General features: G+C 46.0%; 1 protein-coding gene across 1 annotated transcript; it reads right to left on the bottom strand.

The window, feature by feature from the left end:
* Positions 1-4,274: 4,274 nt before the first annotated feature.
* Positions 4,275-13,908, bottom strand: TGIF1 (TGFB induced factor homeobox 1). Its single transcript, XM_082315410.1, has 3 exons — positions 13,562-13,908; positions 6,583-6,809; positions 4,275-5,236 (listed from the first exon to the last, which is right to left on the bottom strand). The coding sequence occupies exons 1-3, from the start codon at positions 13,575-13,577 to the stop codon at positions 4,670-4,672; spliced, it is 810 nt and encodes a 269-aa protein (XP_082171536.1). The 5' UTR covers positions 13,578-13,908; the 3' UTR covers positions 4,275-4,669.
* Between the last annotated feature and the right edge of the window lie 1,031 nt (positions 13,909-14,939).

Genomic DNA, 14,939 nt, shown 5'->3' with positions numbered 1-14,939 from the left:
GACTTTAGAAAGCTTCAGAAAGAAAAAGGAGTTTTAAGGCAAGTAAAGCCAGTTTGGAAGGAGAAGGTGAGCAAAATGGCTAAATGCCATGGCTTTGAGCCGTCAGCAGGAATGCATGCAAAATTCAGACGGAGAAGGTAGTCTGAGTTTTGACTTTGTAGTATAGCTAACATCACTTTATGTGATTTTTCTCTGTGTGCAGAACTGCAGGCACTCATTGTCGTGACAGGGACTGGAACAGACACTGAACTGCATACAGAACACGTGGATGCAGTTATTATGTCTGGAACAGCTTTAAGTGACGTTTTGCTAGTGAGACTGGCTAATCTAATCTCTTTTCCTTTAGTCTGAACACTGCAGTTTATGGGAGAAGAGCCCGCTGAACCAGCGAAACAGGATAGAGACGTAACAACTCCGGCAACTGGCGAACAAGAGACTTAAAACAAGTAATGTCCTGAAAAGTGAACACTCTGTATCCATGCCAGTAATCCCTATTTGGCAAAAGCCAGGAGGGAGGTTGACAACTGCAAGATGCCAAGAAGAGGAAGAAAAAAAAGAAAACCCAAATGAGCTTTAAAAGAATTACGAAGTCCTCCAGGAATAGGTTTTCAGCATTAACAAGAAAACTGCATGAGTGCTGTGAGAAAAACGACGAATGAAAACAGACTTTGACAGGCAGCACACAGTTAACTGCAAATAGCCTGAATACCATGGGTACAAAAGTGACACTTAACAGGGTCATGGTGCACCCGGGCTTCCAGCTGCACCGCACCTTCTGCTGGCTGGGCTTCCCGCTGCAGGCTTCCTCCTCTCCAAGGGGAAAACCGTGATCATTCCCCACCGCCCCCCTCACTCTCTCTCCCTGATTTCACTCTCTCCTGCCACCCCTTTTCCAGTGAGGTTACTGCCTGCACCCCTCTGGCCCGGGCAGCAGCATCCCTCCGGCCACCCGGGAGCTTGCAGACCGGCTGCGCTGCCCTCCCGAAGCAAGTTATCCCGGTTTCGTGCTCTCCCTACACCCCTATCCCTCCCCGAGAGCGCATGAGGCCAGCTGTTACAGCTTCAACGGGTTTATAGACGTGTACATTGACCTCATGGCAGAAGCTGGGAGACGTGTGGGATACCACAAGCCCCCTCCCAAACCGGCAGCGAGACACACCACCCCCCCCCCCCGTGCACGCAGGCAGCGACGCCAGTCTCAAGATTCCCTCCCTATTGTCATTATTTTTGCTCTGCGCAGAGATTTATCACATGCAGCTGCCACAAGTTGTTTACAAGACACAAAAGCTATGAAAACAAGGTTGACGAAGTCTGCCTGTGAGCTGTTTTCCCTGGCATAGATTTGTCATACCTCTTAGCTCACTTACGCCCTGGCTGGCCACGCGGTCTCCAGTAACACACGGCATTGCCTTCCCTTCGTCTTTGGAGGCAATCTAAGCGTGTGTTTTCAGCCAAACGTTGGGTTTTGACACAGCTGCCTTGCAATTAGGTTGCAGCAAGAACAGCGGTAACTGCCTGTGTTGTCTCTTTGTTTCTTTTTACTGCCTTTTTTTTCCTCCTTTTTTTCTTATTCCATTGTAAAACAAAGTTTCCCGAAATAAACTTTCCTTTGCTCTCTCAAGGATGAGTGACCAGCACATGAAGCCTTTGGTTTGTTAGGCACTAGACTTCGGCTCAGTTCTGGATCCTAGCTCCACCCAATGTCCTACATCTACCTACCTTTGATAATTTTATCTGGAGTTACTTCAAGTTTCTGCTCTGAAAGAATGGACTGAGACGAACTTCAATAGCCTTCACCAAAACTATCAGGGCTAGATTACAGGAAAGCAGAAAACCCCCTATTGATGTTATTTTAGTGGGTACTCAATATGTCATTTTCTTCCTCCAAGTTAAGTAACACCTCAGGGTAGGGAAAAGCTTTTACATATGTGCCAGGTGCTACTCGGCCAAAGGGGTTTGGCTTCTGACTACAGCTGAACTTCTAGGTGTAACCTTAACACAAGTAATAATTAAAAAAAAAAAAAAAAAGAAAATGGGCCTCAAGCAAAACTGGTCACAAGTGAAGTCCCTGGGGTAAGTCAGTCAGCAAAATGGAAATGCAGTGCTCATCACAAGGGCAGGACTTTGGTGCTCAGTTACACTAATGCCATTTTGTGTGGCATAATGGTAAATGAAAACAGCACAGACACCACAGGCTTTTACTTTCAATGAAAACTGTTAACCTGAATGGCAACAGCTTTCTTCCTCATCCTATTTTCATTTTCATTACTGCAGCTGTTCTAGTAGAATTACAGAACTGGTCAGCTCAGCAAGCAAAGCTTAAATTTTTTTTCTAAACTTGCTGACATTTTTTTTTATTTTAAAGGGCAGAGTAATGAAGAATAAAGATCTCTGAGAATGCCCTTTAATGATCTGAGTCCCGCACTTTTTCTCTACCCCACAGCACACCAGCAACCTGCTTTGGGAAGGAAAAAAAAAAAAAAAAAGAAAGAGGAAAAAATCAAACAAATCAAACAATGCAAACGCATTTGCATGAGGGTGTTTTTCCTTCGTCAGTGCTTGAGGCGTGGGCGTAAGGAGTGTTGCAATAAAGCTCCTTCCTGCGTGTGGACAAGGAAGCATCTTCCAAACCTTCACCGAAGATGACACTCCTCTTTGGGTGTCTAGCACCCTTTGAGAACAATCATTTATGCCACAAAAGGATGTCTATTGACCAACTTGTCCCTCAACATTGACCTCACAGTTACACCAAAGTTTATTTCCATTTTATTTTATAATTAACCATTAAAAAAACACCAAACAACCAACTAGAAAAATATACATAAGTATCCCAGGAGAAATAGCCTCAAAGCATGAAGTACAGTGTGTCCAAAGAGACAAGACACAAGGCTCTTTCTGGACTCACATGCTATTCCTTGAAGACAAAGTATACAGCCATCTCTGACTCTGTTCAAAATTGTTTTTCTAGCTTTATTTCAATGGAAAGTATTAAAAAAATAATTTTGTATTCATACAGTATATTAGGATGACTGTTACTGATGCTGATATGAGTAAGCTAGTGTTTACTATTTGCCTTTTTTTAAAAATATAATCATTAATTTTAAACTTGAAGGTTAAAGACAAGCAGAAGTCCAGTAGAATTTCAGGGTACTCCAGAGAACAAATAAAAGAGTATTTCTGACACTAAAAAAAGATAAAGGCCACAGCAAAACAAAATGCATACACATTGCAGTCTGAATATTGCAGTCTTCTGCTTATAACGATATCCTTAAATTTATCAGCTATCCTGCTCCACAAAGCCCTCCCCAGCCGACAACTGGTTTGTTTTCAAGGACTAGCTGAAACTAATTTTTTTCCCCTAGAGGTCTCTTATTTCACTGTTGTTGCAAGGATAAGGGTGGGTGCCTGACATTCAAGTAAGTTGAAATGTGAGCTGCAAGTCTTCACATTTTTCAATAATAAGTAATTTTGATAGCCAAGTCCTCTTCTGAAAGGTAACTTAGATTCTGTTGGCCAGAATACACCCCAATACAACAGGGATCTCTTCTAAATCTTAGTCAACCACCTGTTTAAGTATCTCAGCAAGACCGGGCTCCCAGAACTCAGATTTCAACCCAATACAGTTTCTTCTGTTTCAGTCTACTAGAGTTATAGTGAGTCAAAACCTTGTCATTGCTAGTCCAGGAAGAGTAAGAGTGGGAGCCCTTGTCCTCCCCCCTGTAAATTTGTCACCAGTGATGTCTGGGAGCTGTATCAAAGACCTGCAAAGAACGCTCACCACAACCCCTTTTCTGGGCTCCTCATTTCATCTTCAGGAGAGCTTCCCCATGGGCTGTCACATCTCCCAGCCCTAAAGTATTTGTAGGAGCCAAAAGCTGTAACTCTTAGAGGGGCCTAAGATATCCCCCTGAAAGATAATGAGAGTTGCTTACATAGCTCCCTTTGGCCCCTTTAAAACATCTCAACATATCAGACACGGTCAGGTACTTCTGGCCCACTTTTCAGCATTCCTTTAAACATCTGGTTAACAACAACTGCTAGTGTGGCTCTCTAAACCAAACAAAGTCAGTATGAGCTCAAAAAATATTTCTCACTTCCATTTATTTCAAGAGTAAAGCTGTGTTTTCTGCAAAGCTCGTCGTATTCAACAAAATACGCTGTATGCATCCATTTTTAAAGAAAATATTTTATTACATTATGGGAAAAAGGCATAATCATCCAAAGTTCGTATTGTTAAAAAAATGGAAAATTTATTTTAGACAGCGTGTCGGTATATTCTGTTCCGCATGGGAATGATAAGAAGACCCTATATCATTACTAGATATTGCACAGTCTGAAAGAAACAAAAACAAATCACATGATCTTGGGAACCATCTCACATTATGAAAAACCTACAAAGAAAACATTAAAAAAAAAAAAAAAAACAAACACACAATCCTTTCTTTCTACAGTAGCTTTAAGTTTATAATTCTTGGAATGACCATACTCCACTGAAGACCATCTCAGTGACAGGAAGCTTCATTTCAGCAATCCCTTGTGCAAATAAGATTAATAAAAAAAAATAATAATAATGCAGTGAAGTCTTTTGATATCGTGTGGGTGGCAATAACCACACAGCTGTTAGATCCCTGCCTGGAAAAACAAAACGGGGAAGGAAAAGGAAGGGGATTTAGGCCATAAGTTTTGCCTGCAACTCCATCTCTGCCGCCCTTTTGAGTGCAACATCCACCAGTAGCTGAAATCCACTAAAATCCTGGTTAAGGTCTGGTGGGGTTGGAGGAGGAGTGTTAAAGAGCCCGCTTTGTGCATTTGCACCAGGTCCCAGTTTAGATGCGTCCTCATGGTAGGAGAGGGAGTTGTCTGTGAAGCCGTTGGCCGGGGGCTGCTGCAGGTCCGTGGTCTGGCCTACGTCAGCTGGCTGGCAAAAGTGGAAAGGGGCATCTTTCAATGCAGTCACAGTCGTGTGGCAAATCACCGACGGCCGAGCCAGGACCGATCCCGGGGAAGCCGGCTTGGAAGAGGGCACAGTCTTGCCGAGCGGCGCGGCAGCGGGAAGGAAGGCAGTCTCCTCCAGCAGGGGAATGCAGTTCTTTGTGTTGATGGCGGACTCCACCAGGCCGCCCTCGGGAAGCTTGGTCCCTCGCCGCGAGATAGTGAATTGATTTGGGTCTTTGCCATCCTTCCTCAGCATGTCAGGTAAAAGCCTGCGGCGTGCATTGATAAACCAGTTGCAGACCTGGGAATATAATGACATCTTAATTTCTACCTTCATTCATTTCCAACTATGTGCCATTAGAGTCGTTGGGTTAGATTAATGAATCCCTCCAAGCAGTTTCCTTAACTGCAGAACAAAAGAGAGACCTGCTGACAAGTTCTGACACGCCTGGCAAAGGCCCTTCCCTTGTCCCGGCTCTACCCCCGGCTCCCCACTCCTGTTACAGAAAGCCCGGGGACATCTGAAGGCTGCTAACAGGAACGGAGGAGTTTAGCTTTTAACTCTGTGCACACACATTAACCTATTAGCTATTGTTCCCTAGCCTAGGTTAATTAACAACAGGAAAACCTTTTCTCTCTGAAGAGAGCCACTCCTCCCACAAATAGTTACTGATTTTCCTTGTTCAACTGACTGTGTCGACAGACATAACATGAATTACCTCATTTAAGTTTGTCCTTGTTTAAATATCAAACCAGTTTCCTGGGCGATACAGGATAGTTTATAGTTTAACGTCTTTTTTCTGTTTACTACATAAAGGAGGTTTTCTTTGTGATGTTACATTAAGGAAATTTTACTTTATAGCCAATTACGAAACTTGCACTAACGAATTAATCTGGAAAAATAGAGCCGAGAAGTCAACAGGAGCACTCTATATTTAGCACCTCTGAAAACCAAATCAGGGTTTACCCAAGTTCTCATGCAGCCACCTTCCCATGAAGTGGAAAGCAGCAGTTGTCAATAGCCATTCCACCAAAGATGATCACAGAAGATGAGAATGATGCATCCAAGGGACCTCACAGCTGCCAGAGGTATCCCGGGATGAGAATCCAAACTAACCATACAAAAGCCTCATCATACTTATACTAACACACTTGAGTAGCTCTATCCCATCTAGGTTGTCCCACTGATCTTACTGGAAGTCATCATACACATAATTATATATGTGCACGTTCTACAGGAATGAGCCTCAAGTTGCAGTTTTAGAAGTGAAGAGTTATATGTTAAGCTGCGTATCTATCACCATAAAACCTCTGTTGACAAATAAATACCTTCTTCTCACAATAAATTACCTTATACAGACACTTTATGTCTTTTGGGCCCCGATTCTGCAAAAATTAGCATGCGTGCTCAAATTCATGACTGTCTGTTCTCCCAGAGAAGTAATTTTATTCCCAGTAAACAAAGATCATCGTAACACACAATTCATTTGTATTTCTCCTTGCAAGTGCCATCAGAAGGAGAATAACAATAAAAAAAGGACATCTCACATGCAGTGTAAACATTTGTATCCGTGACTAGACCACAGGTAAATTAAGAAGAAAACAGAAAACAGCTCCTTTTGAAGCAAGAACTACTTTTTTGAATACCTGTAGTGTGGAAAGGTGTGTCTGTCGGGATAACAGCGCTTTTTCTTGCTCTGAAGGGTAAGCATTGTATCGGTGCTCATACAGCCAGTCCCGAAGAATTTGCACGGATTCCTTGGGCAGGTTGCCACGTCTCCTCCGTTTGCCTGAGCCAGCAGATGAGGAAAGATCCAGTGGGACATCCATAGTGTCATCATCCTCCGTTTCACTGCCTGATATTGCAACTACACCTACAATTATAAGAAGACAAGAACAATCAGCCTCCTAAATCCGTAAACTACTCAGCTCCAGCATTCTATGGTTCAGACACTTTTTATTACGTTAACTGTCTTTACTATGAATCCTGGTATAGCCTCCTATGCAGGAGATTTGTCCTGTAGCATTAACTTGTCAAGCTGTAGCTTTTCTGTCAGCTGAACAAAAAGTAGCACCAATGATCTGTTCCTAGGGGAATTCTTCTCCGCAAACCCTCATTTTCTTGTTCCCCTGGCAACCTTTTATCTGCTGCATGTTATCAGATAGCTTCAATCTAATGCCAATATTGTCCAAATTTGCTTGCTGTGGTATGCATCCAACACTCTTCTTGAAGGATAACTATCCAGTGGCTGGGCAAAAGGTCAATAAGCAAGAACTTAAAACACCCAACTCCAGCAAGGGGTTATTTAATTACTTCTTAACGTGCCAATGCTTCCCTCCTGGGAGAGAGAGATGGTAGATTTTATAAATAATAGCTCATTCCAGATCTATTAATAAAAACTAACGGAACAAGAAAAGAAGAAAGGGAAAAATTGTGTCTGCTCCCACCCCCAAGTGGATTTTCAATTAGGAAGAAAAAAAAGTGCAGGAAAAGGAAAGAACCAGATGCCTAACTCATGTAAGAGTCCACCAGTTTATCAGGAGATGGACTTCTGTAATTTAAGTGCACTCCTAAATCAAAGAACCACAATCATTTAGCACTTGGGTGGGTGGGTGGCTTTGTTTGTTTGTTTTAAAAGTACCACTTTGCATCCTGATTGTTTTTTTCAACTTCATGGTTTTCATCTCGTATTTTCATCTGTGGAAATGTGTGTTCTGTGCTACGCTTACTACAAAGGCTCCAGATTTACAAGCTCATTGCATACCTTTTTCCTTCAACACAAAGGAAGGAACAGATTTCAAAATTTGATTATCCCTTTATATATACGCCACACTACTAGTAACCTGAAGCTATAGCAAGTAAATAAAACAAAACAAAAAAAAAACAACAACAAAAAAAGCAAAACCAAAAAAAACCAAGTATTCAAAGTTAGGAAGACTACAGTTCTATTGCTTTGGTAGGATATAAAAGTCATGAGGAAACAAATAGCACTGTAAAAGACAAAGAAAACCATGTTTTAAATACTCACCAGGTTAAGCTCATCAGAAATTTTAGGAATCTTACAAACCATACATAAATCCAAATAAGATACCACCCATTTTCAACGAGTACAATTAAATACTAATTTCAAGTGAAATTATACTGGCTTTCAGAAGCATTTTCTAGAAACTATAGAAGGAAAACAAGCCCTTAATCTTTCTGTGTTTTGAACTTGGCGGGGGGTGGGGAGTAACACGACACGACTTGCTTATTCATAACATCTAAACTAAAAACCTTAACAGTAAAAACAAGTTAAATGTCAAATGTAAAATTTTTATGTGGGCAACCACCCATAGTTCAAAAATTCTGTGTAAGGAAACAAAGTCAGCCCTGAAATATGAGAAGTGTGCCAGTGTAAGTATAAAACTATATAAAGCTATAGTTATATCCATTAGTAAAGAAATAGGAGGAATTAATGTCATTTAACAACAACAACCAAAATGGAAAAAGGGGTGTGTGTCCAAGTTTTGCTTAATACTTGGGGGAGGGGAGGACCTCTCCCCACACTTTCGAAGTTTAGCCAAAGCTGACATGGTGAATTATTCTTTCTTTCCCCTATTTATGAACAGCTCCAGCATCCTCAAATTTAGCTTAAGTTGTCCAAATTTCAATGCATTTTTAACATGCAAGCACTCCCAGCAGGATGATCAATCTGCAATTTGTCTGGCGTAGTTACTTCAGTAACTTACTTAGTATTGTTTTCATTCTCCCAACTGCTGATTTATGTAACCGACAAAAACCAAACTGACATATCAAATTTTCCCTGTGATGATTAGCTACATAAATTACCCAGTCATGGAACAGGAACAATAGGACAATATTTAAACAGCCAACACAAGATAAACTCCAAATTATGTAAACAAGTTCTTAATTCATGTAGAAAGTATGTCAAGTTTGCTTTAAAATGATTCCGAGCAAACTGCTGGACATTTGTCATGGCTTCACGGAAAGTGCTGTCACACTTGCAACCCAACCTAAGCACACGCCTTGCACAACGGGCTCCTGGAGGAGCACTTCTGGGAACAAAGATCCTGCACAGACAACACAATGGCTCTGCAAAGCAGCTCATCCCTTTTAAATTGAATTTTAAAACTAGTTAAAACTAGCCTATGCTATTCAGACAATGTTTTCAAGTGCACTGTTCTTGTTTGTCAGAAACCAGAAGTGTTGCAGCACTTCAGTGGGTTGGGTTTTTTGTTTGTTTTTAAATATAATAGGCAGCAAGACAGGACCTTGGAAAACAGGGAGAGGCAGACATTGAGGGCTGGAAATAAGAGGGAAGAGAAGCCGAAGAAACTACTCCTATGAGAAAGCTAGGTGTCTAATGGCTTGCGAGCCATATTTATGTGGCATCACAAGGAGTCTACCGGACACACACCACCCCATCTGGAGCAACCTCTCTAATAAGATCCATCATACAGCTAAAAGACTCCACAGGCACCTCTCCGAATTTGAGAGAACTGATTTGACAGCAAAACAACTTCTAGAACTGTTGCTCTTTTTCACCCAAAAACCAGAAGTGACAAAATCCTGTCTGAAAGCCAGCAGCATAAAAACGTTTCTCTACTTTGCAAACAAGATCTTTTGCTAAAGTAAAAGTTGCCGTCTGACTAACCGTAACCTACCTAGCAAGAAATGAGTCAACAGCAGAGCCTGCCCTTTGACCCGCTCGCTTAGTATGTCATATTAATTGACACAGTAAGTTAGTGACACAAAGCAGGTTTTGGTTAAGCAGGAAACCCAGTGTAGTACAACTTCTCCTCATTTAAATGAGCTCATTTAAATAGATGATCGGCCCTCTGAACTCGCAGCACATCTCCCCGGCGCGGCGCGAGCAGCAGCAGGAAGTCGTGGCTAGAAATCTCGCACTACCCCAGCTGATATTTTTTTACTAGAGCAGGAGCCACGTTGTTGCTGTCAAGGCTCTGTTTTCATTAAAGCATTCCTGCTGATTACAACCCAGCTTTGTTTTTCCGTCTTGTTAGTAATCAGGCTATTCGCTGCTGGTTTCCTGTTTTAACAGGGCCCAACTGAAAAGGCTTCTGGCTAGGCTCCACGACCGGACCATTGGCTTACTGTTATTTACACCCAGAATAAAGGCTTGTGGACACGACGAGTAGCCCCAGCTGACCTATTAATTTACTTCGCCTTAAAAGCAGGCTAGCGCCAGGTGATTTTACATCTTCTCCTAAATATGTTTAATCTGAACAGAGAAACTGCTTTTATGGGACTAAATTAAAGCAGCATGAGTTCATTGGCAGAGAGGTCTGAGAAACAATACAAAATCCCAGTTCTCCACTCCCGCCATCACCACTTAGATAAGCAGTCCACGCTATTAATGACCTAAGAACTGTATGATCAGCATCCCTTCTTTATAAATTACTTTATCCTCCTGGCTTCCCAGCTGAAGTCATATACATGACTGAACGCACTGTTGCATCGTATCACAGCCCAAAGACTTTACAGGTCCTCCTGTAATCAGCTCAGGAAAGATTACACCTAGGGATCTCGAGTCTAGGCTCAACACCCAACTGCTAACAGCTTGAAACAACTTGAGTAAAAGTACAGTGATGACTAAAGTTGATTTCAAAATAAACTACTACTACTTAAGAAGGCATGCTGAAATGCTTTGAGGGGGAGGACGAAGTATTTAGAGAGGCTGAGACAAATGAAATGGAAGTTAAGCAAGTGAAAAATTTAGGCTATCAGGAAAAAAAAAAAACACCCAACTATCCCATTGTGTCGAGGAAGAGCTGCACAGAGGAAGTGGCAGCAGCTGATTGTTATTCAAAACAGGACAAAGTATACCACAAGGAACAATCTCTGCCCTCCAGAGAGGGGATGGACAAAAATCACCTTATGGAAAAGCCTCCCACCCCACCCCCTTAGGGTTCTCTGAATTTCTTAAGCCGGATTTTTTTTTATGAGCACAGATAAACAGAACCAGTTCCCACCTAAGGCCCCGATCCTGTTGTAACCGAGTTCAGTAGGATTCCTCACATGTATAAACTTGAGCACATGCCTGTCTCTTTGCGAGACTGTATTCTAAATCAGCTAATTAACAAGCTGAATACGTTCAGTGTGATTGCTATCACGCTATTATTTGTAAATGAAACTATCCACAGAAGAGTCCTCGGGGTTTTAATCCACAGACTGTTAGCTAAAGAGAAAAAAAAAAAGAAAAAGACCCCAAAACCAACAAAAAAATCCAACACACAAACAAAATAACCTAACTAAAACTTAATGTGAATTTAAAAACCAACAACAAAAATAAATTAGTTTACAATTATTCATAAGTAATCACGGATGCAGAAGGGAATTTCCACAGTAAAAACAAAACAAACAAAAAAGAACAAAAAAAAACCCAAAAAAACCCGAAAAAACAAACTTTTTCCTCTGAATAAGTTTCAAAATTGAGGAACCAGCTTATTTGTTTTCCTCTGCATTTCACAGCTTGTGTTCTATCACTTCTAAAGCAGCCAGACTTGGCTACGCTATACATTTTTTTCTTTAAAGGGGATTTTTCTAGGAGTGCAAGCAAGAAATCTGTAACAAAGTCACTCTTTGAAACTTCTTGAATGAGCCTCAAATGCCAGGAGGTCACAAATAACTACAAGCCCAACCTTTAATAAAACAAAGGCACCCTAGCCCTAACATCTTTTTAAAAGTTTCCGTCTTTGTCTCCTCACCTTTTAATTTCTGCCACGCAAACCCCAGGCCCACGGCCCCTCTCAAAAGTTCTCCCTCCCGCCTGTCACCTTTCATTGTTTCCATTGTTTCAGCCCAGGACTTGCAATCCTCCAAGCAGAAGATCTTTCCCCCCTCTCTCCCTCACACACACAAAGCCCTACACATGCATACCTAGAAACTACGTCAGCGTTTTTCACACGCATTTATTTCGGGGGTGGCAAGAACAACAGTTGAAAGTGCAGGGAGTTTGGTATTTCACCAACCAGCAGCTGCCCTGGGGGAGAGAAGTCTGAACAATGGAAGCAACAGCAGACAGGAAACCAGCTCACCACTGCTGTGCAAACAGGGAGCATAGGAATGTCCTAAAAATAACCGGGCTAAATTAATTCGGTTAAACCATAAAAGAAGAAGAAAAAAAAAAAAAAAAAACCTGCTCGCCATAAGGTTGACTCTCTACCTACCGACGACGACTGAAACACGTTAAAGTCGATGCTGTCAGCGTCTCTAGGCACGGCGGGCTGAGCTCGGTACGCGGCACATGTTGTAATGTGCAAATCCGCGCAGTTCGCGAGCAGGCTGCACCGCGCCGTAGCGCCCGCGGGAACTCCGCGTGTTTTGCTTTGCTTTGCTTCCCAACACCGGCCGCCCCCCGCTCCCCCCCCCCGCTCTCTAAACTTCGTCTTTGTGCCTTAATTCCCTTTGTGTGCGCTCCTCTTAGACGAGCAGCACGTCCAAAGCTTCTTACGAGGGCTACAAACCATATTAGTACATGACGTTTCCAGCAGCCCAATGATTTCACGAAGCACTTATGCATTAATTGCTCCAAGGATATTAACAATGAGCGAGGCTGCCCTACTATAGAGCCGCAGGAATGCGTAGTAGGGGAAAAACAGCACAACTCTGGAGTACTGAACATGCGCACTACTCCCCTCCAAGCCTCCACTTTGGGCAATTTAATGGGTCTTTGAATGCGAAACACCCTTCGTCCACGCCACGGACGGGTAAATGGCAACTGAAAAGATCCTGCTTTGCTACAAACTGCCTTCCAGCCAGCGCAGATGTGTTAAATCTGAAAGCACGTTCCGCGTCTTTGTGGCCAAGCTCTAATTTAAAGGCACTTAAAGCACCACGAGCCAAAAGAGTAACAACCCTCTAACTGCAAAGTTTGTCTGTTTGCAAATTAGCACAAAGAAAACTTAAAGAGCCTTATTTTTTTTTGGGGGGGGGGGGGGGGGAGGTCTTCCTCCTTTTAACCCTGTGTCGAAACTTTGTACTTTCCCCCCCCGCCCCCCGTTTTGAGGGATAAAAGGGAAGGAAAGGGCAGCAACTCTCAGCAAAACACGGCGGCCGAGGGGGGGAGCGGAGACCCTCCCGGCCCTGGCCCCGGCCCCGCCGCCTGCCCGCTCCCCCCGCGCCGCCGCGAACAAAGAGTTGCCCGGCGCCCAAGTTGGGAAAGCGACCGGCGGCCCCCCTCGGCGGGACGGCGGGGCTCGGTGCGGGAAAGCGGCCGAAAAAAGCGTTTTAGCGGAGGGCAGGGGGAAGAGGCTGGGCGGAGGGAGCGAAAACAAAACTTCGCGGAGGCACAAAGCGGGCGGCTGGGCATGTTTTTGACAGGGAGCCAGCGGCGCGGAGAGGCGGCCGCCTCCAAACAACAGCCCCGCATGTTTTGTCTGGGAGCGGAGCATCCACTGCCACCTTCCGCGGGAGCTCGGCCGGGGGGGGGCACTGGGGAGAAAAGGGCCGAGGGGAGAAGGAAAACAAGACTCCGTCTGGCTTGGCAACAGCCCCCCCCCCCCCCCCCCCCCGCTTCCCCCCCACGCCGTGCCCGTGGGGAGAGGAGCGGCGCAGGGACCCCGCGTCCCGCCGGCGGCCGAGCGCGCCCCGCCACAACTCTACCTTTTTTACTTTTCATCTTGATCGCGAGGAGCGAGCCGCCGCCGCACACCCCGCGCACCAGGGGCACCCCCTCGCCGGCCCAAGTTTCTCTCCCTTCGCCGGACGCCGCTTCCCCCTTTAAACTCGGCGAGGAGGAGGAGAACGGAGAAGCAGCACCGCCGCCGCCACGGAGCGCGGATCCAGGCGCCCGGTGCGGGTCGGCGCTGCTGTCAGCCGCGGGAGCCGCAGGGCTCTGCCTCCCCGGGGGTTTTCTGCTGCGGCCGCTGCCGGGGTGGGCTTCCCTCCCCCCTTCCCTTTGTTCCCTTCTGCCGGCGATTGGCCCCGGCTCCTTAAAGTGTGGAAAGGCACGGGAGGAAAAGGTACACAGCGCCCGCCCTCCCCCACCTTCCCGCGGCGAGTAGGGGAGAGTAACCCAGCGCTGCACTGGCACTCGCCGCCGCCGCGCTCCCTCCTCCTCCTCCTCCTCCTCTCTCCTCCCCTCCCGGGCTGCTGGGGCTCTGTCAGACAGGAGGGGAGGGACGGGCCAGCGGCGGGCACGGGGGGGGACGACAGCCCGCCCGTACCCGCTCGCTCATGCACACACAACAGCGGCGGCGGGGGGAGCCCTCCGTGCCTCCCGCTCCCTCGCCTTTCTTCCAGGCAGACGTTTGATCATTAAACTGGAAGGAGAAGGGGGCGAGGGAGGGAGAGGGGGGGGAGATTTTGACAGCTGCCCTTGACTAGCCTCCTCCTGTTGCTGCCGGATGAACCACCCACTCCTTCGCGTGAATAGAGGAGAAGAAAGGAGAGTGCGTACGGCCGGAGGAGAAGGAGCCCTCCGAAGACCGGCGCCCCCCGAGGGCTGCTTCGCCTCCCGCCGCTCCCCCCCCACCCCGGCGGGGCAGGGAACGAGCCCCGGCCGGCCGGCGCTGGCCAGCCCCTCCCGCGGGGGAGGGCGAGCCCCGTTTCTGGGGTTATTTTTACATCCGTTCGTAAAGGTGTTTTTTTTTCTCCCCCTCCGCTCCTTCCCCCCCCGCAGCCCGGTGGATTTTGGTGCGACAGACGCTCATAGCTGTAAAAGAGAAGAGTCTCGCAGCTTGACTCATCCCTCTCAGGCGAGCACGTGTTGCAGCAGCAACAGTTTATTTTCCTCCGGGATGGGAAACGCGGGACCCGCCAGCCGCTCCTCCGCGGAGGGCCCCCCCCAGCATCCCGCCGGGCCGGGGCCGGGGGGGAAGAGCCCTCCCCGGATCGCGGGCGGCCGCGGCGGCGGCTCCCGCGCTTCCCCCGCCGGAGCCAGGTGCCCGCCGGCGCCGGGCGCGTACTTCAAAGTGCCGAACGCCGGGCTGAAATTTCACGCGCGAAGGTTTTGGCGTGGAAAGTTAAAACCCGCCGCCCG

The sequence above is a fragment of the Platalea leucorodia genome (assembly GCF_965183815.1).
Source record: "Platalea leucorodia genome assembly, chromosome: 1".
Taxonomy (NCBI): Eukaryota; Metazoa; Chordata; class Aves; order Pelecaniformes; family Threskiornithidae; genus Platalea; species Platalea leucorodia.
Note: the sequence above shows the minus strand (reverse complement) of the source record. Positions and strands in the feature narration are given on the sequence as shown.

Bases quoted from the DNA above. Each gene is read 5' to 3' on its own strand.
- TGIF1 (XM_082315410.1), bottom strand. The intron at 5,237-6,582 runs GTATTCAAAAAA...TTATATTCCCAG, and splicing joins CACACCTTTCCACACTACAG to GTCTGCAACTGGTTTATCAA.